The sequence below is a fragment of the Melanerpes formicivorus genome, unplaced genomic scaffold (assembly GCF_026170545.1).
Source record: "Melanerpes formicivorus ecotype bairdi unplaced genomic scaffold, bMelFor1.0.p_v2 SCAF_2, whole genome shotgun sequence".
Taxonomy (NCBI): domain Eukaryota; kingdom Metazoa; phylum Chordata; class Aves; order Piciformes; family Picidae; genus Melanerpes; species Melanerpes formicivorus.
The window spans coordinates 35,993,866-36,019,194 of NW_027142354.1; the positions used below are offsets into that span (position 1 = coordinate 35,993,866).

The following is a 25,329-nucleotide window of genomic DNA, read 5'->3' on the forward strand; positions in this document are numbered from 1 at the left end:
GGTGGTGATTTAATGATCATGAATATTTGCAGAGATCAGAGTATTTTATGTAAAACTATTAAACTACCTGGAGACAAAAGATTTGTGGTTTCTAAAACACTGTTGTGGCTAAAAGAAATAACCATTCTAGTTACTGTACAGATGCTGCCATTGCTAGAATGTGGGGTTTGTCCTGAAGGTCACCCAATTAAAAAAGCCAATTTTAAGGCTTGTATTGATTCCTTCATTTTGAAGGAAAGCATCTTTGTAAATAAAATCATTGTGTTGTCTAAATGGTGGTAGGAATCAAGCCAAAGTTCCCTTTTGATGAAATTAAGTTCTTCAGTTGTTTCCAGTAGGAGTAGGCCATCCCAGAGATCAGCATGCCTGGGTTTTGGATATCATGATGGCTCAGACAATGATTTAGCTGTTTCTTGCTCCCTTTTTCCTTGTTGGAAGAAAGGTATCTACTGTTTAATTTGTAAATTAGAACTTGCTACTCTCTAGAACTGTTGGGGAACACTAAAGTATAATGCAATAGTGATACAGTTTCATTAGGTGATGAAATTAATAGATGAGGGGCGAGCAACTGATGTCATTTAACTGGACCTGAGCAAAGCCTTCGACACTGTCCCGCACCACATCCTGGTCTCCAAACTGGTGACACATGGGTTTGATGGGTGGACCACTAGATGGATAAGGAACTGGCTTGATGGCTGCACCCAAAGAGTGGCTGTCAATGGCTCCATGTCCCAGTGGAGGCCAGGGACAAGCGGAGTCCCTCCGGGATCAGTCCTGGGACCTGTCCAGCATCTTTGTGGGTGACATGGACAGTGGCATTGAGTGCACCCTCAGGAAGTTTGCTGATGACACCAAGCTGTGTGGTGCAGCAGACACGCCGGAGGGATGGGAGGCCATCCAGAGGGACCTTGACAGGCTGGAGAGGTGGGCACAAGCCAACCTCATGAGGTTCAACAAGACCAAGTGCAGGGTCCTGCATCTGGGTCGAGGCAATCCCAGGCACAAATCCAGGCTGGGCAGTGACTGGCTGGAAAGTAGCCCTGAGGAGAGAGACTTGGGGGTGCTGGTGGACAAAAAGCTCAACATGAGCTCTCAGTGTGCACTTGCAGCCCGCAAAGCCAATCAGATCCTGGGCTGCATCAGGAGAAGTGTGGCTAGCAGGTCGAGGGAGGTGATTCTCCCCCTCTACTCAGCCCTGGTGAGACCCCACCTGGAGTACTGCATCCAGTTTGGGAGCCCCTATTACAAGAGGGATGTGGAGGTGCTGGAACATGTCCAGAGAAGGGCCACGAGGATGATTAGAGGGCTGGAGCACCTCTCCTATGAGGACAGACTGAAGGAGTTGGGGCTGTTCAGTCTGCAGCCGAGGTGACCTAATTGTGGCCTTCCAGTATCTGAAGGGGGCCTACAAGAAGGCTGGGGAGGGACTTCTCAGGATCTCAGGTAGTGATAGGACTAGGGGGAATGGAATGGAGCTGGAGGTGGGGAGATTCAGGCTGGATGTGAGGAGGAGGTTCTTCACCATGTGAGTGGTGAAACCCTGGAATGGGTTGTCCAGGGAGGTGGTTGAGGCCCCGTCCCTGGTGGTGTTTAAGCCCAGGCTGGCTGAGGCTCTGTCCAGCCTGATCTAGTGTGGGGTGTCCCTGCCCATGGCAGGGGGGTTGGAACTAGATGATCCTTGTGGTCCCTTCCAACCCTGACTGATACTATGATACTATTAGTTGTCTTTGGAAGATGGCTGACTTCACATTTCTCCTAATCTTACATTCTTGACCCACGGGGCGAGCCCCAGGTTATGCATGTAACAAATTTTTAGCCTGAAGGAGGCAGGATTTAAATACCTGGCTGCCATATAGTAGTATAGCTAGAGGTATAGATGATGCAGCTAATATGCATAACTGCTTCTTCCACATGGGAATTAGAGATTAGTAAGTATAGTTGTGTTCAGTAGAGAAGTTTCCAGGTAGGAGCTACAGGCATAATCAAAGTGTGCACTTTACTGAGAAGCAAGGTAGATACAGAGAAATAAGACAACATAGGAAATCTATGGAAAATCATTTAATCTTAATACATATACCTGTAAATGAGGTTTTGCCTGTTGTGTGGTTCCAGTGCATTGTAACAGAGTGCATGTTTCAGTGAAAGTGCATGTTGCTCTGTTTACAGGAAAGGTTATTCCAGTTCTTGTGAAAACCACCTACATGCAAACATCTGAAATCTTTTTTTAATCTAGAGAATACCAGATCAAGGTTTCTTCTGATCCACTCAAAAATCTGTTATTCAGCAGGATTGTTGATTGATTCAGCATTAAACTGCAAGCATCCATGAGTGAGTATAAGGACATTGAAAGCTGCATGTAGCTTGTTTGGAAACAAGATAGTACCCAAACTTGGCAGTTCTGTAATCAGGTATAGATCTCTTGAATGTAAGTTGCACTGAAGCACATACTGACTGTGAGCTCTGTCTCAGAAAATTGAGAGAGCTGCTTCTTTCTGTCAGTAAAGGCTTCCACTGCTCAGTAAGTTTACTTGCATATAACTGCTACTTTAAAAGGGCCTCTGATTGTTTTATGAAACAGATGCATTCCTGCACAGCCTGCCGTAGGTGTTCTGCTTTGGCAGGGGGGTTGGAATCTATGATCTCTTGAGGTGCCTTCCAACCCTACCATGCTGTGATTCTGTGATTTGTACTGTCCATTGAAAATGCGTGAAAATAACTGGCATGTGCCAGAGAAGAAAGGATAGCAGCTTTCCCTGGGACTTAAGACCATAACTCTCTCTATACTGCTGTTTCAAGCCATTCTAATAATCACATGGTGGTACAAAAGTGATCTCCTAAATCATTGGGCTCATTCACTGGACACATAATCTGTTTTAGAACTGCTTCTGTATTTTTCCCCTCTATTGTGAAGATATTACGGACATAAATGAAGCATTTCTCTTTTCTCTGTGCCTCCTGGCTTTCTTTACACTTTAATCTCTATATAGTGGTACTGTATTGGAAGTGAGAATAAAATCCCTCTTTAATCACATTGCTTGTCACCTGTTGATACACTTCTCACAGCATTTGCAGTTCTGTTATTAAGCTCATGTGTGGAAAAGGATAAAGGTGATTGAACTGTTTCTAAGGGAAATAAGAATCACCTATTTTTCTCTGGGCATCCAAAACCTTGGAATTTTGTGGTGGACTTCAAATAGAAACTTACTTGAAAAATTATAAAATGTAAAGTGTAGCTTGTTAAGTGCAATAGACAAAAAATCCTGTTTGCTAAGTAACAGAAGGAAGATTAATATTAATGGAAGGTAATCTGATGCCAAAAATCTAGAGGGGAATTAGTGGTTGTGGTGCAGGGTTTTGGTTTTTTGGAGTTTGCTTGCTTTTCCATCAGTGAGAACATTCAAATGGTATTTGAAAATCATAGCTAATCACCAGCCATGGTACTGTGAGAATTTGGTTTAGTGTAGTGAAAAAGCTGTTCAGCCTGCCAAAACAAGTCATATGTTTTAGATTCCTCTGAACTTGGGTTATGCTTACTGTAGTCAAATTGGGAATAGTATCTGAAACACTAAAACAGGAGGGAAAAGGAAATTGCAGAAAACTGAAGGCCAGTCAAAAGGCCAGTAAACCCAAAATTCATTATTAAAATGTTTTTACAATGGTTAAGAAATAAAAGAGGAGGGGTAGTAATTAAGACCACAGCTGCTGTTTAATTTCCAGAAGGAGATCTAGACAGAAATGGGACAGCCTAGAGAAAAAACACAGAAACAATCAAATACTCTAAAGTGTAACCTGATGCAAAAAAAAAAAACCAACCACAATTGAAATAAATGTGTGCATTTTATCTGTAAGAGAGGACGGAAGCAGGGACACTCAGGGTGAATCCCCTTAGCAACATATTTGCACACTGGGGGAAGGTGAAAAACAGTAAAACCATAAAAATGGGAAAAGTAATGAAACTTTGGAAACTTGCTTTCTGTTTTGCTATTTTTGTCTAACCTGAGTTGCCCTTGTGATTTGAACCTAGTTGCAGCAGTTAGAACTGTGGAATTGTTTAATAGACAGGTTGTGGTTTCTCTTTTGCTGGTGGTTTTAAAGAAAAGATTAAGCCAGGGGTGTATCAGGTCGAACTGATTCTGCTGAGGAATCTTTCTCTACTTCTGTCTATCATGCAACCTTCACCCGAGAGGACGACTTTGAAATAAGTCTTCTGTCTCTGTGGGGAACATCTCACAATCTTGTCTACTGTGTGTAAAACAAACACATACGTCAACCCACATAACATCTGCTTTCTGAAACTGCTTGAAGATTACTGAATTGGGATCTGCTACTGAGGTGGACAGAAGATTTTAAGACTGTTGGTGGAAGTGAGCACTCCTAAATTGATTGTGGCAACTGAATATACAAATGGTTTCTATTGCGATGCTACAGACTTTCTCTGCTAGAAACCTTACTATAAAAATCTGACTTTATCCATTTTGTTTTAAATGTGAATTTGCTGAATTTGATTTTCCTTAGTGTCCCAAGTATCTTTTAATATCTTTTGCAGACTGCAGATGCCATAAAATGTTTCTTTCCTTTAAACTCTGCAAGTGTGTATAAATAATTGTATAATTGCATGCATAAATAATTGCATTAATTCACAAATAAGAATTACAGATTTGTTGACATTCTGATCTCTCTGTTTCTGAATGACCTTTTTTAGAAGATGCAGGTCCAGAGGACTTTCAGAGTGGTCCTACAATTGAGTTAATAGGGAACACACTGAACAATGCAGTACAATCTGAAGAGTAAGAACCCATGTGGGTTTTTTCTCTACCTAGCAGGGAAACAAAGGCATACTGTGTCTTGTCCTTTAACATTGTTATGGATTAATTCCAACGAAACATATCCTTCTCTGGGTTTTTTTGGTGAGGTGGTTGTTGAGGTTTTTTTAAGCTCCCTATCAGAGCAGCTTTTGAAAACACAAAGCTTTTTTGTATTTTGTTTATATGGACACAGGATTCAAGTTTATCAGTTTCCTTCCCTTTCATTTAATCAAAAGTTCACAGCACTTGCCCCAGTTCCTTCCAAGAGTCTGATTGAAATAGTTTTGTATGCTGAAGGAATAGCTGAAGTGCTGGAATCATGAACTTTTTAGTCTTTTAAACAACTGAATGTTGTTTTGAATCTTGCTTCCACATTGAGGGGACTGGAATTTCTGATACTACAAAAGAAAATGCCCAAACTTGCTTACAGGCAGCTAATGCCTGAAGCATCCCATGTGCTCGGCATAACCATGTGCAGAATTGCTGCTTCACAAGGGATGAATTGCCAAACTTGCATATGTTTCTGAGCTGTTATGTTACTCTAATAAAAGAAAACCACAAGTATTGGGAAACTGCAGAAATCTCAAGAACAGAAGTTTTATTTTGGGGTAGTTCATGCCATAGGGAAAATTATAAAGTAAAGTACCTTAGAAAACTGATTTGGAAAAACAGATTTTATCTGTTTGCAGCTCAGATTGGAGATAAAGGTCTTGAGAATTAATCACATTTGGTGCCTGTGTGGTGTGAGGCTGTGCGGTTCACTGCAATGCTGACTTTTAGGACTCTCACACACAGAACAAAAAGACTGTGGCTGTGAGATCTGTAGAGATAAATTTATGCCAGAACTATTTCTTATTTAATTCTGTGACAAGAACTTTAATGCCAAATCAAGCTCAGTCTCTTAGTTGTGGTTAACTTTATATAAAGAGCAAAGATATGATACTATCTGTCCCTTCCACAGCCAGTATAAACACTGTATTGTTCTGGGTACTGTCCACTCTGTTCTGACTCCTTTCATAGATGGGCAGTTCTACATCTGTGCTTGGTCTGGATTAGTCATGTATTACTGGACTATTTGATAGGTGGCAGACACTAAATTTATGTTCATGAATCCATGCCCTGGCTGTCTGTTTTGTGTTGGTAGTCTGCATCAGGAAAGGATTTGAGGTTTGAGATACATTTACGGGCTTTGTGCTGTGAAGTTAAGTAAATTGAAATTACTGTGCCATGAAGTAGAGCTTTGGTACTCGAAGAATTACTGCCCTTATTGGCAAAAAAGTGAATTCATGATTATTGGAATTTAGGAAAATATGCATTTATTTAATGGTATACTTATACCTTTGTGGCTGCCGTACACAGATCAGTAAAGCAATAAAATTAGCACTTTTTTTTTTAGTAAAGAGCTAAGATCATCTTCCGTTCCAGCATATCACAGTGGAAGAAATGCATCATTTCAGTTCCATGGTGTGGTGTTCACTCTTTTATTAGTCTTCCACTTTATGGGGATCTAAAGCTGGAATTCTTTGTATAGTGCTTGTTTTGGCTTGACCAAGTCTTAAAACTGCAGTCTTACATATGGTTCTAACAAATGTAATCCTTGTTTCATAGCTGAAAGTATAGGCTTAGGTCAATAGTTTAGCATGAATATACACACTACCATAAATCTGGATGGTAAAAACGCGTATAGAGAGATTTTATGGTAGTTTTCATTGTAGGAGTAAAACATACTGTTTCCTTTCAGGATGTCCAGTTGCTTGCTTGGTCTTGTTTGGACATTTTAAAAATGGATGGTAATTCATGCAAGATGGTATTTCTGCTTCTAACTAGGCAGGAATTTGGAGCAAGGAGGGAAATCAGTTAAAATGTGGAAAGCTGTAATCAAAACAGTGAAGTCAGAAGCAAATGGATTAAAGGCCTTTTGGGTTGTGTTGGCACTGTTTCCTTTCTGAGAGGGTTTTTAAACTTGAGAAGTATTTCAAGTTTATGCAGCTCAAGTGTTTGTTTATGTGAATTTTTTTCTAATGAGGTCATAGCTGTTTTCCTGGACACAGTGGTATTTCCTCCTTTTTTTTTTTAAATACTGCTTTCTACATTATGCCTTGAAGGCAGAACAGGCATGTAAAAGTCAAACATTGCTCAGGATACTTACAAGTTTCAACTCTCAATGCTTTGCAGTAATAATAAATGACTTGAGGTGGGAGCACTAGTATAAGCGTGTATGCAAAGAAACACTAGAGTCCTTGAAATGCTTTAAAGAAAACCTGTATCTTTGTCAGGAGTAACTCAGGTAACAGGCTTTTAGCCCCCAAAAATAATAGGGTTGGAGTGGGTGGAAAGGAATCTGCAAATGCTGAATATTTTTCATCTCCCATCTAAGATTGAGCACAAAGCACAGTTTTCAGTCCTACATGGCTAGGCATTACACATGAAAGTAAACAAGTGGTCTTTACCAAGTATTCTAGGTAAACTGTATTTAGTTCAGATGTTTTTAATTTTTACTTTATTGCTGAAAGAAATAACTTCCTGTTTGCAGAACCTCTGGGTTTTCAGATTTTTATATTTGTAGCTTCTGGAAAATACATCTGTTTGCTGTATACTGTTATACTTAAGATAGCTGTTGCCAGGTATCTTGAGCTAGCATCATAGAAGGCCAAAAAGTAGGGAAGAGGCTTAAGTTGTTGAGCAATGACAAAACTGTGAAGTCATGGTTTCCTAATGATTGACGTAGTATATTAGAGTTGAACATAAATTTGGAGTATTTCTTCTCCCTTGAGTTGCAGTCATTTAGCCCTGGGCTCTGAAGCTGTGCAGCATTACATGCATGTGTCAGGCTGGTTGAACAGAATATTTTCTGTTGCCAGTAGGTGATGGAGGAATGTTTGGGGGTGGGGGCTAACTACAAGGTCCAAGGCCTTAAGGAGACCTTATGATGTATTCATGATATGGGATCATCTTCGTAATCTGGAACCCATTGTTTATTAAACATGTCTTGTTCTCCATTCTCTTCCTCCCCCTCTCTCTCCCCTCATCTTCTTCATCCATTGACAAAGCAAATAGGCACTCTCCTTTCCAAAACAGTTAAGAATTTTAAGAAGCTATTTCCCACAAAGTTTAGGTGTACTGATTTGTTAGGGCTCTGCTGAGGATGGAGGCATATGAGCAATTTTGTTGAAACACAGAAGTGGTCACATAAATATTTATTACAGTAAGGTTACTTTCTCTTTTTTTATTCTTCTTTCAGAAGTGAAGCCAACTTGCATATTTAACAGCATGGAATATTATGATGGAGACATGTTTCGAATGGATGCTTGTCGTTTTTGTCGATGCCAAGGTGGTGTCTCTATTTGTTTCTCTGCCCAGTGTGGAGAGCTACACTGTGACAGGTACTACGTGCCAGAAGGAGAGTGCTGCCCAGTGTGTGAAGGTATGGGATTGTTTTAATCCTGTTTGTTTATTAGAATCATAGAATCAATAAGGTTGGAAAGGACCTCTGAGATCATCAAGTCCACCCTGTCACCCAACAATTCATGACTAATTCCACTGCTTTTAATAATTGTCTTTTTCAATGCAAATGAGCCAAAATGTCCAACTGTGCTGTCTTGGTATTTGCAGTTTTGCAGTGCATCTCTCACACTGACAAGTTGTCTTTTTTTTTTTTTTTTTTTACATTTGGGTTTCCTTCCCCTTCCTTAGACATGATCAGTTATGCAATGCTTTTGAGGGCCCGTCTTCCCAAAGGACATAGGAAGCTGTTCCAAATAGATGCACCAGGTGTTTAGGCAGGATCCTCCAACACAACAGTAGTGATCCTAAGACACATGTCCATTGCTTTGAAACCTGCTTCTTGAAGTCTTGTTCTGTTTGGCTAGAGGAATGCATATGTTTTCTCTTCTGTACAATTATAGCAAAGAAATGGGACTGTAATTTGACTTCAGTGTTTTTCTCTTCCTCCTCTGCCCCGTTGACAGCTCTCTCCTCTGCTTACTAGGCCTACAGCCCTCCTAAAAATGCTTCTGTTGGAAATTTCATTGACTTTCATATTCGTATTGAGTTCATATTCAGCCTTGGCCCAGTTCTTCACCCCATCCTGTCTCTTCTTAAACACCTCCAGTGATGGTGACTCTACCACCTCCCTGGACAGCCCATTCCAATGGCAAATCACTCTTTCTGTGAACAATTTCTTTCTAATGTCCAGCCTAAACCTCCCTTGGTGCAGCTGGAGACTGTGTCCTGTGTTCTGTTGGTGTTTGCCTGGGAGAAGAGACCAAACCCCACCTGGTGACAACCTCCCTTCAGGCAGTTGTAGAGAGCAATAAGGTCTCTCCTGAGCCTCCTCTTCTCTATAGATGCAGGAAGACAGGAATGAAATAAAAGATTACACTTTCCAGTGTCCACCCCCTTGCACTCTCTGGTACTTTGGAGGATCTTGTTTTTTTGCCCCTCTATGGTTCTTAAACCCATAACGAGATGGTAAGATGTACCATTGTTTTTCCCCATAAATCCTTTTTGATTAAGTAGAATTCATTCAGGTGAGGCTAGATAAATGGCTTCATTTCTTTCCTTAAAAAGACAAAAATAAAGCTCAGATCCCTTTCTTAATAACTCAGGTTATGTTGACCCCTAAACTGAGAATGTAAGTCTTATAAATGAGCAGAATGTATACTTAACAGCGCACCAATTTATGCCTTTCTACTTGATGAAGAGGTAGCATTTTTTTCTACCTCCTTGCTTTCTATTTGATCCTTTCATAGCTGATTTTCAAGAGATTGTTTCCTACTAATGTTTTATTGACTATAGAAATAAATACGATGCTGCCTTCTTTTCTGCAACAGTTTTTAAATGGCAAAGGATAATTTGGATGTGCATTGTGTAATACAACCACAAGCCCTTCTTGCCTTAGCTCCAGGAAGAATTCTTTCTTAAAGTCCTGTAGGGGATACCTCCCCATCAAGAAATGTAATTTACTGGGCTCAATTTATAGCTTTAAGTAGTACTGACCTTTTAAGGGTACCATGACCTTTGTGCTTTGACTCGCATAAGAGACTACTGCAAATAACACAAGGCTTATATGGCTTTTCTGTGCTTTCTCTGTATGCCTGTGTCAATCAGAACCCCATACATGAGTTGAATGATAAAATTCATATAATTTTTTTTTTGTGTAAGATTTTATTTTTGGCAAGATTAAAAAGAGCTAACTATAGATAAAAGTGCAATATTAATAGATTAGCAAACCTTTTAGTTTTAAAATGTCTTATTTTTCCCATGGGTTCATATTGACTTAAAATATTTTGCTAGAATTGGGACTATCAATAGAAATCAGGATTGGAATGGATGCCAGATACAAGTTAGAGTTAGAAGTTATGTGCAGTTTCACTCTGAATGTTCAGAATTTGATACTGTCATAAAGCGATACAATGGCTTATGATAAGACAACAGCTATTAGCATTGCTGCTGGTTTTATATACACTTAAAATGCATTGCCTTCCTTCCATAGAGGAGTGGTGAAGCTTCAGAGAAGTATTTCATTCAAATTTTTGTTCGTTTTGTTGTTTTTCTTCCTTTAGATGGGGAGATAGGAGAGATGTCCTAAGTTCTTCAAACATAATAGTTTTTTAAAATGGTCTGGAAAATTGTAAATGATTTGTGCTTATTTGATGTATTCTTTTGGCAGTATTTGTTTTTTAATATATTGAATTGGCTTTAACATATAATCTGCATTATTGCTTGCTTCAAATATATGAATGACTTGCTGTACATTTTCACATACTTCACTTTTAAGTCTATGTTACCTTATTAGCCACCATGGTAAGTTGCATACATTCACAAATTGCTTGTTTTCATTACTGTTAGTCAGGCTCACTTAGCACATTTCTGGAGAGTAAAGCATGTAATTTCTAAAGAGTAAAAGCTACTTCTGTTTGAAGTCATGAATTGGCATGTACAGAGTTGCATTACTTACTTGCATGAAACTGCAGGAGAAATGTTACTTAAAGTACAACCCCAAGAATTCTGTTATTTAATACCCAAGTCTTAATTTGACTACTCACTCATAAGTTGGTCTTGTGGCTTTTAAGGGGGAAAAACTCCAACTGAAATGAAATTGAAAACTGAGCCAGATCATCTCTTCATGAAAACTAGTATATTTCCAAAACTGGCATGAGATGTAGTTTAAAGGATTCTCCTTCTTCCAGCAGAACCTGTGCCAGAGGCCTCATCTTCAGTAATACCACAGAATTGTGGTACAGTGCTGACATGAGTCATTCCAATGGTTCATTGAGATGTTTTCAGTTTTCCTTAGGATTGATTAAGTTGCTACTGGAATGTGTTGTCCAGGGAGATGGTCGAGGCCCCGTCCCTGGGGGTGTTTAAGAGCAGGCTGGATGAGGCTCTGTCCAGCCTGATCTAGTGTGGGGTGTCCCTGCCCATGGCAGGGGGGTTGGAACTAGATGATCCTTGTGGTCCCTTCCAACCCTGAGTGAAACTATGAAACTATGAAAAACAATGGATCAATAGATCTATGATCTATTTCCTTCTGAAGGACAAAATCAGAAAATGAAAACTTAAGCCTTACAATTGGCACATACAATACTTAGGTAAAAATGGAACACTGATTTTATGAATGCTCTGTATAAGTTGCCTTAACCTTTTTGACAGTAAATTTCAGTACTGAAATGCCTTAAGCTGTTACCTGTCTTATGACTGTATACCAGTGTGGCTCTTCCAGTGTTTGATAGCGGCTGCACTTAACCCTTCTTTCTAGGTAGTGTAAAATCACAGCATTGCAGTTACTCACATGTGAAATATAAAACAGAAGATAAAACTTCTTTTCCTCTTGCAATTCCTCTCATTTCAGATCCAGTTTATCCAGTAAATAACCCTGCTGGCTGCTATGCCAATGGTCAGATCCAAGCTCATGGAGACCGCTGGCGAGAGGATGACTGTACTTTCTGCCAGTGCATCAATGGAGATCCACACTGCGTTGCAACAGCCTGTGGGCAGAGCTGTCTAAATCCTGTTAAGGTTCCTGGGGAATGCTGCCCAGTGTGTGAAGGTAAGATTGGACTTCTGTAAAGTCTTTTGACATAGTCCCCCATAACAACCTGCTCTCTAAGATGGAGAGATGTGGATTTGATGGGTGGACTGTCCAGTGGATAAGGAATTGGTTGGATGATCTCATCCAAAGTGTAGTGGTCAACAGCCCAGTGTCCTGATTGAGACAGGTGACAAGTGGTGGCCCTCAAGGGTCTGTATTGGGACCACTGCTGTTCAATATCTTTGTCAATGATGCAGACAGTGAGATTGATTTGCAAATATGAAGATGATACCAAGTTGAGTGGCAAAGTTAAGATGGGAGGATGAGATGCCATCCAGAGCAACCTGGACCGGCTGGGGAGGTGGGCTAAGGAGAATCTCAGGAGGTTCAACAACACAAAATATAAGGTTCTGCACTTAGGTCAGGGCAATCCTAGATAGCAATACAGGCTGGGGGATGATGAAATTAAAAGCAGCCCTGCAGATAAGGACTTTGGGGTGCTGGTGGATGAGAAGCTGGACATGAGCCAACAGTGTGTTGTTACAACCCAGAAGGCCAAGCATTTTCTAGGCCACATCAAAAGATGCATGGCTAGCAGATCATGAGAGGTGATACTACCACATTACATTGCTCTGGTGAGACCTCACCTGGAGTACTGCACCCAGGTCTGGAGCCCTCAGCACAGGAAGGACATGGACGTGATGGAGCAGGTCCAGAGGGCAGCCATGAACGTAATCAAGGGGGCTGGAGCACCTCTGCTATGAGGACAGGCTGAGGGAGCTGGGGTTGTTCATCCTGGAGAGGAGAAGGCTCCAAGAAGACCTAATAGTTGTCTTTCAGTACCTGAAGGTGGGCTACAAGAGGGCTAGAAAGGGACTGTTTATCTATAATGATAGGACAAGGGACAGTGGTTTTAAATTAGAGAAGAATACATTTAGATTGGATGCTAGGAACAAGTTCTTTACTGTGGAGGTGGTGGAACACTGCAACCAGTTGCTCAGGGAGGTACTTGAAGCCCCATCCCTGGTGATATTCAAGGTCAGGCTTGACAAGGCTCTGAGTAACCTGATCTAGCAGAGGATGTCCCTGCTTATCTCAGGGGTGTTGGACTAGATGACCTTTGGAGGTCCCTTCCAACTCAAACCATTCTTTGATTCTGTGACAGGTCTTTGCTCTGTTACGTCTGTCGTTGTTGCTGTTAATTTCTGGTTTACTTGAAAGATTGAAATAGCTGGTGCAGCATTGGCCTGTGACTGAATAAACTAGTGAGAGTGGGAAAAATGAGAGCAGTTTAACCACACCTGTATGTGGTAGTGTCTGGTACTTTTTTGGATCCAAAACAGTATAGTAAGTGATCATTTAAGATCAGCATTTTTCCCTAACTTTATTCTTAGTTTTGCTTTAAGCTTATTAATAAATACAGGATGTAATAAGATTTCTAAAATAAATATTTCTTTTTATTATTTAATTGTACTAATAACAAGCTTTAAGGTTATTCATAAATACAGGAGAAAGTAGAGTAGATAAAGTTATTGATCAAATGATGTTTCTGATAGTTGGATTATTACTGGTTTCCTACTCAGTGTTATTTAATTAAGTCTAAGATACTTTGCACCCAACAGTTTGATACTGGGTGTGATTATTTCAGTTGAACTCTAAAAGGATGATATCTGCAAGATTGATTAATTTTTAGAGTCTAAAATGCAGTTTTCATTACCTTGTGAAATTACATATATCTTATATAACAGAGTTTTCAATAACTATATGATAAATGCTTACCCAGCCTGGCAATGGAAATGTGAAGGTTTACAAGCTGAGACAAAAAAAAAAATATATATATTGGGTTTTTACACATCATAAGTATGTGTGTTCAGTTGATTTTTGTGGATTAGTTGGTCATCATTAAAAACACCAGACAGCTCCATTTAGAAAAGTAGAGTCACCCTCATAGTGTGCCCACACTTGTGGGTGCTTAGTGAGCTACGACTTAACATTCTTCCTATTCTGTCTCCAACAGAACAAAATTAATTTGGTGTAACTCCATGTGTCTCATGGCCCTCCTTGGGTTGCAGTATTCATCCACATTGACTGAGATACTTTTTATAATAAATGAGAAGCCTGAAGGCTTCTTACAGGTCTTTCAGTCTTCTTTGGTCTTTCAATCCAAAATTTGCATCACAGGCTATGAAGATGTCTGATAATGTATAAAAGCTGCCAGTGAATTGTAGAGAGCTGCTACTTGGCACTGAATTAATTTTACAATAAAGAAGCAGGTTAACTGCTTTTAAACCTAAGTGACACCCTCATGATGAGTATCACCCGTCACTCTTCATTATTTAGCCTGTATGTGAGCTTGGGAAAGGAGTGCAGACAGAAAGGATGATGGAAGCATTTTTAATGTGTCAAGGGGCTTTTCTCCTCCAGTGAGAGAAGGATAAACAAATGTATCAAAGAAAAATGATGAAAGATAATTGGATTAAATGCTTATCTCTATCAGACTGAGATAATTATGATGTTCCGTGGGAAGCAAACATAGGGTAAAGCGTAGGCTTCTATCATTCATTGCTAAAGGTTGCAACATGATCAAGCTGGTGCATCATTAATGTACTACATAATGCCTCTGCAGTGCTTTCAGGACACAAGTTGCTTCATTTGGATTAGTTTATGTAAGTCTGTGCTATAACATGTTTTTACTGGTTAGGCCACACCTTGAGTACTGTGTCCAGTTGTGGGCCCCTCAGTTTAGGAAAGATGTTGAGTTGCTAGAATGTGTACAGAGAAGGGCAACAAAGCTGGTGAGAGGTGTGGAACACAAGACTTATGAGGAGAGGCTGAGGGAGCTGGGGTTGGTTAGCCTAGAGAAGAGGAGGCTCAGAGAAGACCTTCTTGCTGTCTGCAACTACCTGAAGGGAGGTTGTAGCCAGGTGGGGGTTGGTCTCTTCTCTCAGGCAACCAGCACCAGAACAAGAGGACACAGTCTCAAGCTGTACCAGGGGAGGTTTAGGCTGGATGTTGGGAAGAAGTTCTTCATAGAAAGAGTTATTGGCCATTGGAATGTGCTGCCCAGGGAGGTGGTGGAGTCACCATCCCTGGAGGTGTTTAAGAATCAGAGAATCAACAAGGTTGGAAGAGACCTCAAAGATCATCAAGTCCAACCTGTCACCCAACACCTCATGACTACTAAACCATGGCACCAAGTGCCACATCCAGTCCCCTCTTGAACACCTCCAGGAACAGTGACTCCACCACCTGCCTGGGCAGCACATTCCAATGGCTAACAACTCTCTGTGAAGAACCTTCTCCTCACCTCAAGCCTAAACTTCCCCTGGTGCAGTCTGAGACTGTGTCCTCTTGTTCTAGTGCTGATGCTGATTGCCTGGCAGAAGAGACCAACCCCCTCCTGGCTACAACCACCCTTCAGGTAGTTGTAGACAGCAATAAGGTCTCCCCTGAGCCTCCTCTTCTCCAGGCTAAACAATCCCAGCTGCTTCAGCCTCTCCTCATAGAGCTTGTGCTCAAGGCCTCTGATGAGACTGAATGGGGCGCTTGGTGCCATGCTTTAGTCATGAGGTCTGTGGTGACGGGTTGGACTTGATCTTTGAGGTCTCTTCCAACCTTGGTGATTCTGTGATTTGAGGCAAGTGTTTCTTGGATGGAAGGGAAGGCAGAAAGCAAGGTTCACAGATAAGACACAAAGCCAAGACAGAGTAAGACAGAAATTTTGTGTGGAGGGAAAGACCTTTCTTCATCAGCCTGTCCCCAAACTCAAGCCCTTCAGTCAATGCAGCCAAGGCTGGCATCCCCTTTTACTAGTGACAGCTAGGAAAAGCAGGCACATCGCATTCTGTGGATCCAACACAAAAAGATTAGTTTTAAGCTTTTGATGGATGCTTCTATATCCCTTTTGTAGCTGCTGTAATGATACCGGTCCTGTGAGATTTGCCTTTATTTAATATGTTAGCTAGTTATTCTGGGTTTTGTTTTATTTATTTGTTATCTAGTCTGTCTTCATTAAGAGCCAAGGCTTAGAAAATCATGGAATGCTTTGCCTTGGAAGGGACCTTTAACAGTCACCCAGTCCAACCCCCATGCAGTGAGCAGGGACATCTTCAAACAGATGATGTTTCTCACAGCCCCATCCAACCTGACCTTGAATGTTCATCTGTGCTTTCCCAACAGTTTTAGAGCCAATAGGTTCTTGCAGCATGAGGAAATCTCAAAGAGAACAGACTGGTAGGTATAGGGGAGAAAGTGTTTTTTTCCAAATGCTGTAAGGAACTACTCACACTTCTATAGACTCAAAGTTCTTCAGAGGAATTGGTCTGTGTATCTGTCCCTTTGGAAGTAACCAAATCCATTGGCGGATAGGCTGCTGACAGTACTGCTGCTTACAGAGCTGCTTGCTTCTCTGTTGGGCTAACAATTGTTCATTTTCTTTTAAATAATTATGTGGTTTAAGTGGCAATTATCTTTTTCATTTTACCCCCAAAACCCCCCAAAAGAATCCTGGAGTTCAAAATAGCTATTTAGTGTCAATATATAATAGCACATGAATAACACGGAACAAGCTACAGTGACAGAAATAACCATGTTTCCCTTAGGCCATCTGCATCTGTGTACAGCCATCTGCAAATTGGAATAACACTTGTGTTCACAGCAAGTAAATATTGGGTAGGATAGTATAAAACTACCTGATTTTTAATTTTTTTTATTTTTTTTTTAAACCCCAAGATTATACATAGAAGTGCTCAACACTAGCACTGGTGTGAAAAATGTCCCTTAAGAAATTCTGTGTAGTCATTTCTGTTCTCTTTCATCTCCTAGAGGCTCAGGCTATTCATTCAGAAAACTGCAACCCAGTCCACTGATACACAGTAACTGATTATCTCTCAGTACATCCTTCAGCATGAGAACCCTCAGGTACGGGTGGCAGGGTGTCAGCATAAGCTGTGAATGAGAAATCAAATGTTAAACAAAATCCCCTCAGAGGACTTTCATGAATAAGGCCCACATTATTTTGCTGTCATTATGGCTGACACTTCATCTTCACAAAAATAAATTAACATTTTTATCAATAAAGAGCTTCAAACTCTAGCTGAGATGTAATTCAGTGCAGGTCCTTTAGCATGCCCAGCACTTCATTAAGTAAATAAGGCATCAGAGTCCAGAAAAAGGAAATGTGATTCATGTAGGATGAAGTCAGTGGTTGTGAGCAGTGTGCACCAGCACAAGATTTGGGCCCAGAGATCTCCTTAGAGCATGAAGGGGAAGTTATTGTTGAGCAGCAGTGCTGTAGCTCTCACCCAGTCTTTTGATCAAAGTCAATTAAGGGATGCAAAGGTTGTGCTGTAGAAAATTTGGTTTATGTTTGCCAGATCATGATTTAGTATAGTAGGTTTAGACAAAGCAGCCAAGCCTGTTGAACTACACCATCCAGGCTATTTGTAATGAAAACTATTGCAAATTAAAGCTTCTCCCAAGTTTAAGAAAGTCAGGAAGATTATACTAGTATAAAATAACATTTTGTTAGTTTTTAGTGATTCATCATTAAGGTCAGTGGAAGACTACTGAAAGGATAAATAATCAAAGTATCCTAGTAAATGTACACATCAGTGCAGCTAAGGATGTCTCAAAGAAATTCATGGATCCTCTAATGCTTTTCAATGCCTATAGTATTCATAGATTTGCCCCAGAAGCACACTAATGTTTGTTGTGTCTTCACATAGCAATGATAACTGAATGACCTACGTAATCTATTTGGCTATGCCTTGGTAGACTTAATTGATTCTACTTTAATAAAGCTGGTTATTTCTTAATGTCAGTCCACCTAAAATTATCCCCCAAAAGACACTCTTAGCAGCATTAAAATGTATTTGAGGAGTGTGCATGCCTGTTAAACCAAGAACTGGGAGAATTGATTGCAATAGACCAAAGTCCTTAACTGCACAAACTGGGAGTGGAAAGTCTGTGAGTATATTGATTCTGCCACTGGGAGAAAGAAAATAAAACCCAAACCACCCATGCAGTTTTGTTTCATATGAGACTTTTTCAGTTTGCAACAATAAAAATGGTCTTAGTTGCTTTCTAGGAAAAATACTTAGGTAGTTCAATGTTGACAGTATGAATAAAATTTGAAATAAACCTCAACTATGTGTTTGGAATTACTTGTTAATGTATTTTCAGAGTTATTAGTGACATTAGAAAAACCATAAAATCTTAAATCATTTAATACATTTTATATATAGTTATGTGATGCTGAAGTGCTGAACCCTGATAGCTGACACGGATAGCTAAATGGTGGGAAAAAAATCCTGCAAGACGCTTGGTATTTCCAGCTCAGGAAGGAAATTCTCTTGCCCAGGATTCATGACTGATACTTTTCATGTAATGAACTGGAGGGGCGGGGAGGTCTGGAATGCAAACTATGAGGATAGAAAACATTTAGTCACTCTTGGAATGATATAAATGTTTTTACAGGAAGCTTAAATAAACACACATGCTGCTGCTTAGTAGGCTGCAGTTAAATTTTTTGGACAGCAGACAAAATTTAAAACTCAAATGAAAGGCTGTTGAGCAGCACACCCTTCTGGACCAGTTTTTAGCCAATTACCACTTAAAGCATGAGGTAAAAAGTTAGACTGCTGTTCACTTTCTTTCCTACTTTTTCTAGTAAATGCTTGAATGCACTGATGCTGTATTTCTTTGTCAGTTGCTGCTTGTTTCATAGGATCACATCTTAATCCTTTTAGAGATAGTTTATGAAACACTGCAGAAGAGGGAGTGCACTGGGGGCTATTTCATGTTCCCCAAACACAGGCTTCATCTTTATTATTGATGTTAGAGGTCTTTCTCCATGTTTTTGACTCAGTTTTTTCTTTATCCTCCAAAAGAGGTTTTCACTCTATACTCCTGATGAGATGCTAGGCTTTCTAGAGTCCTCTTTTGTTTAGTTTATTCTTTGTACATGGCTAATTCTTTCTCCAAAGTGCACTGTTATTTACATGAGTTGTTCTAACTGGGATTAAAAATCATTGTAAATTAAGCATGTAAACTTCAGATAGTTATTTTTTTTAATTTGTGACTAAGTGCAGTAAGACCTTTCTATCAAGTTTCTCATTGTTCCTCTTGAAAAACAAAACCCAACAAATAAAAGCATCCCATCTCCCCTAAAAAAAACCAAAACACTACAAAAAAACCCTAATGAAACCAGCCCATAGTTAATTATTGTTAACAGAATGGAAATATCAATGGGCAGAATGTGAAATTAATTTTTCCTATTTAAAAGGGCTTTTGTTGTGATCAATACTGCTGCTCTAAAGGTAGGGAGAACATGCATTGTGGTGCTCCCAGGTAGATTTGAAGTTTCACTGTGCTACATACACTGAAAACTCCGTTCCAGCCTTTTTAATAATTTGCACTATGAACTGCTCTGCTTTATCTGACTGTCTTTAGTTAAACTAAACTGTAGACTGGTTCATATTGATGTTGATAGGAAAGAGTGGGTTCATGAGTTGTAGCATTGCCTAGTGAAGCATACCATTACACTTCCCATTCTTGGTTATGAGTATGTAGTCCTCACGTTTAAGACTATTTCTGGCCCTGGTGGCTTCATTGTGCTGCATAACAGTTAGTTTGGTGTGTTTGGAAAGTTCTTATGTAACTGAGTGTATGAACTTAAACATTGACACTTACCTTGACTGTAATTTAGCCTTTCAGTTATCTTTCTTTTTTATTGTTTGGTTGGCTTTATACATGGAAAGAAATCACTAGCAATGTTATCTTCAGGTTGCATGGAAGATGCAACTAGTTCCTCAAAACACTTTTCTTAAAATAAACTGTATTTCCAGTCTATATAACTGAAAACAAACATCTGAAACTGTTTTTAAGCATGCCAGTAACAGTCAATATGCACATACTGAATAAATACAAATAAAATTTGAAGTATTTTGGTGTGTTCGAGGGATGTAATTTTTGCAGTGTCTATTAATGTAAAAATTACTCATTTGGCATTTAATTTTTAAAGCACATGCTCCTAAATTCCATGTAAAAGATAGATCCTTGGACAGTAATTTGCAGTCTTACAGTGGAATGGATGAAATCCATGCTGGCTCAGGTAATCAGAGAAGGATTTTAAAAGACTATTTTCAACCTCTCTATAGTTACAGAGCTTACAATTTCACAGTTTTTATGACAAAATATGATTTTTGTGATGCAAATTGAAGCCTCTTAGTGTGAAATTGGCTGGAAATGCTCTTTTTATGACTGCAGATAAACATAAAAATTGAACAAGGTAAGAAAAACATGCATGCACACATGCAGCTTTGGGGTCCAAAATGTTCTGTTTGCCTGTTTTTGTGAATTACTGTCAACTCACAAACTGTTGTAGCTTTTTATTAACACCTTTACGTATAATATTGTGGTATGTTTAGGACACTTTAGACCAAGCATTGGTAGGATTTGCTAGCTTTCAAGCATGTGTGCACGGAGTAATACTAAGTAGCATGACACTGGGATGATGAAGATGATGAAGAGGAGGTCAGACCTCCTGTGTCAGCTTAGCTGGAGTAACCATTGTGTTTAAATAAAAAAAACAACCTGAACCCAGTACTTGAGGCATAATTTTGCCATGCTTTTATGGTAAGGAAAAATGCAGTAATTTTATTATAATAAGGATAGATTTTTTTTTAATATTTTTTTTATCATTCTCTATAACATTTATGAGTGGAATTAAAAACTAGAATGATTGAGTAGCATAAAATACCTGCTTCCTTACATTTGTAGTACTTTTAGGTTAAGATACATGATGTTTCAGATTTCTAACAGTCAGTCGGAAGCAGCCATTAGCCTTCATCCTAGCCTGGAACGCCTCCAAAATGAGCCAGGCCTTGTTGTCTTTGTACCCTCCCATTGAGTAGTGGTAGACAGCACTAGGATGATCCCCTCGCCCTCCTTCTCTAGACTGAGCCAGCCCTGGGCTCTCAGCCTCTGCTTCTATGCTGCCTGCAGCGGCCTATGACAAGCTCAGGGGCCCTGTATTGTACTTGCTCAAGTTCATCTTTGTCTCTTCTACTGGGGAGCCCAAAGCTAGACACTGCTACAGCTGTGGGCTCGTGACTGCTAAGTAGAGAGAACACATCACTTCTCTGAAGCTGCACGCTCTGCCCCTGCTCATGCAGGTCCATCTTATCCTTCACACAGACCAAAACTGATCACTTGGTGCTCTCATAATTCATGCAGCTTTGCAGTAGTAGAGTGAAGTGAAATCCCTCTTCATTTTCTGATATAAATTCAATGTCCAGAGTACCTTTTGGTACCAGCCTTAGACAGGATGATTTTCTTAGTTCTCTTTAAAAGTAACTGAATAAATACATAAACAAAAACTCCACAGTTAGAAGAAAAAATGACCATAATAAACTGTCTTAATTTTTTGTTATTATTTGGCTTTTGTTTTGTTTTCCAGGGCTTCAGCAATAAATGGTAAATTTTAGTTTTCTTCTCTTTGATAATTGCAATTGGTCAAACTGTGTATAACACAATCCTAATCCTGTCTCGCTGAAGTATGGATGCATCACTTTCATTCCATTTCTGATTACTTTAGCTGAAAATTATCTTAAGACCTTACTTCAATAGTTATAGAGGCATAACAAGATCTGTAGATGAGGCATAGTACTAGACCAGGTTGACCATCCTGTGTCACCTTGTGTGTGTGAACATGTAGGTATCATTTCACATCTTCAACAGAAGGAAATGTCTGCTCTTTGTAATAAGAGCTGTGTCACATAGACTCACAGACTCATCGCTCATAGAAGTGTGAGGTCTGAAAAATCAGAAAATAACAGGAAAGACCCAGGGATTGGTTTTGTTCATATTACAAAAGTATCCTGGTTAGACAAATAGCAGCAAGAATATGGTCTTGTTTCACCTTGGAAACAAGTTGTTCCAATAAAACAAAATGTATTTCACCTTTTATATAAGCACTTGACATCAGCAAAATCCATGCCTTATTAAAAAAAAAAAAAAACAAAAACACCACATTGTTTTGATCCAGATACTCATCTTTATTTTCTTCTTCTCTCTTTCTTTCTATGGTGGAGTTTTATTGTTTGTAAAGCAGACAGACAGAAACAGCACCCATTTTCCCATCCATTGTCTGTACATTTGTGCACTGGATGTTTCTTCTGCCATTTCTACCACGAGCAGCAATGAAAGCCTAGCTCAGATCATGCAGTGGTATATGCTTTTTCAAGCTTAGCTACTGCTTGCCTATTCAAATAAGCAGAAGCCTGGCAGAGCAGAGCTGGTTTTATTTGTTGAGTCTTGTCTACCGAAGTGAAAAGGGCTGACTTTTTTTCCTGGCTGCACTTTAGCATGTGGGGGTAGGGAATGAAATTATTTCTTTTGTCCTCTATTTGCTGCTCATTGAGAAGCAGGCATGCATATAAAATTACTGTATCTCAGGGCTTACCTTTAGGGACAGGAGGGGAAAAGAACCCAGATTGGTAACCGTGTCTGGAAACTTTGAGGATGGTAAGGGCAGACACAAAAGTGAGAGGTAACAGAATAATAGAATTAATAAAGAGCTAACAAAAAAAAAACTTTCAAATTAATATAATGACAAGAAGTTTGTCTCTTGTAAGAAGTACCATATTACTGGTTGTATTAAGGGGGCAAAAAAGTTGTGTGCCTGTGTCCAAGATACAAGAGCATCAATACAGAGAAGTATAGGATTTGAAAAGTCACCACACACAAATTGTAACAAATACCAGTATCACAGTATCACAGTATCACTTAGGTTGGAAGAGACCTCAAGGATCATCAAGTCCAACCTGTCACCACAGACCTCATGACTAGACCAGGGCAACAAGTGCCATGTCCAATCTCCTCTTGAACACCTCCAGGGATGGTGACTCCACCACCTCCCCGGGCAGCCCATTCCAATGACCAATGACTCTCTCAGTGAAGAACTTGCTCCTTACCTCGAGCCTAAACTTCCCTTGGTGGAGCTTGAGACTGTGTCCTCTTGTTCTGGTGCTGGTTGCCTGGGAGAAGAGACAAACCCCTTCCTGGCTAGAACCACCTTTCAGGTAGCTGTAGAGGGCAATGAGGTCTCCCCCGAGCCTCCTCTTCTCCAGGCTAAACAATCCCAGCTCCCTCAGCCTCTCCTCATAGGGCTTGTGCTCAAGGCCTCTCACCAGCCTTGTTGCCCTTCTCTGGAGACCCTGTTCCTTCTTTCTAGATACTAAATTATATCTGCAATTTGAAGTTCAGAGATGATCTTTCAGACATGAGCAGTCCTGTTTCTCTTTAAATTTAGTTTGCATCCAAGTGGATCAATGAATATTAACTTGGATCTCGGCTTTCACTGAGGTTTTTTAGGGGTTTCTACCTATATATTTTATCAGACTTACTCTGCACTCAGATGGAAAAGCTACACTCTCCTGTTCTTCAGCTTGTGTTACTGTCTTTGAGCTTTGGTTTAGGTAATATTAATGATTCATATGATTTGTGGCTTTTAGCCACCAATGAATATAATTATTGCTGTGGCTTTTTGTCATTTGAAGTACAGGTTTTGAGCTGGCTGACCAGTAGCTTCAGGGTAACTCTTCTGTTCTGGACTTTTGCATGTTTAGGGTATTTTGGTGTGAACAGAGTGAGGTAGAAAAGGTTTTCATAATAGGCACCAGATGCTAAAAAATGTTTGTTTGCAAAACTAGTTTACATACACTGAGTCCTAAACAGATGGGATTAATTAATGGATCTGGAATATATCGTTTTATTGGTATCTATCAATATGTTAATGATTCCTAAACTAATGGTTGGTTGAGATTGAAAATGTTAAACATTAAGATATGATTTTATCAGTTTAATGAATTAACTTGGAAACAAAGAGGAGTTAGCTGAAAATAAAAGAAGTCTAGTTTGGAAATCAGTGGACTCTAAAATACATGGCTTATGGTTCCTCTTCCATGCTGCATGAACAAGCTCAGAGCTGTGAAATAAAAATTCACATAAACTTCCATAATCTCTCCTTTGACTTCCAACCTAGTAATTTATATTAAAAGAGAGAGGAATAAAAAAGGTCTGGATGAAGTTCTTATTTCAATTAGAAGAGATTTGAAGGGTCTACAGAGCCACAGATGCCATTATACAAGTATCCATCTTGTATTTAAACAAAAATGTGGGTGATATTTTATATATGTGTAAAGTGTATAGCTACTTTGCCTATAGAAATTATACAAGCAACAGAATTTGAGTATTACTTGAAGCTTTCAGCAAAGTGAGGAATCTGTACTGTAACCTCTGAGATAAGTTTCAGGTTGTCTAACTTCACTGTAATGTCTTTCATGCAGTTTTTCCCTCCAAACTGTACTTAGCTGACCCAATCTAAAAAGGATTAAAAATATTCACCAGCTGTATAAACTGTTATGAAGGGAGGAGTAGGGCTGGGGAGAAACTATGAAAGCAGAAAATCATAAAAGACAACTAAAGCATTGCTTATTCCCATAATAGAGTAATTTTCATTTAACTGGAAGGTATGGGTGCACCAGCTGCTTGCTGGACATGGGACCAATATGCTCAGGTATTTGTTTTGGTTAACGGTACATAATTCTAGCGAGTAATGCTGATTACTATCATAGAATCAATAAGGTTGGAAGAGACCTGAAAGATCATCAAGTCCAACTTGTCACCCAAGACCTTGTGACTGCTAAACCATGGCACCAAGTGCCACTCCAGTCCCCTCTTGAACACTTCCAGGGATGGGGACTCCACCACCTCATTGGGCAGCCCATTCCAATGGCTAGTGACTCTCTCTGTGAAGAACTTTCTCCTCACCTCAAGCCTAAACTTCCCCTGGGGCAGCTTGAGACTGTGTCCTCTTGTTCTGGTGCTGATTGCCTGGGAAAAGAGACCAACCCCCTCCTGGCTACAACCACCTTTCAGGCAGTTGTAGACAGCAATAAGGTCTCCCCTGAGCCTCCTTTTCTCCAGGCTAAACAATCCCAGCTCCCTCAGCCTCTCCTGTCTGAGGAAAAAAGACTAGCTGCCTTTAAGTAAGGATGGCAAAATCTGCCTTTTAATGAATTTGGTTTGAGGATGAGAGACGGCTGCCTCTAGTCCATGAAAATGTTCATTCTGCATTATGTTTTATTTCCCTGATGGTTACTATAACATTTCTGCATGTATTCACAATTTATTGATACCTAAGCAATTGAAACTGTAAACCAAAAGCTCACATTTCTTTGATAGTCATGCAATTTCTGTTTCCTGAATGTTTAGTACAACGTTAATAATATTCATAACTATAAAGTCATTAGTTCTTAAGTGCTTGAGTTCTTTGAAAAACACAAGATAGACAAAATTAGTCTTACAGAGCAAAAGTATTGTGTAGTGTGTGTGTGTATATATGTAGAGTATTATAATGTTCATAAATGCATAACAATTCAGATTATTCATTTTTTATGTTGAGGATATTAATCTGGTACTGCAATG

The 25,329-nt window shown here is 39.7% G+C and overlaps 1 protein-coding gene across 3 annotated transcripts in view; it reads left to right on the plus strand.

The window, feature by feature from the left end:
* The window catches only part of CRIM1 (cysteine rich transmembrane BMP regulator 1), a 185,845-nt gene that overhangs the window by 114,151 nt on the left and 46,365 nt on the right, over positions 1-25,329 (plus strand). For all 3 annotated transcript variants that reach the window (XM_068156138.1, XM_068156141.1, XM_068156150.1), the window contains 2 exons: positions 8,047-8,229; positions 11,659-11,856. In XM_068156138.1, coding sequence (XP_068012239.1) covers positions 8,047-8,229; positions 11,659-11,856 — 381 coding nt within the window. The remainder of the gene's footprint in view (positions 1-8,046; positions 8,230-11,658; positions 11,857-25,329) is intronic.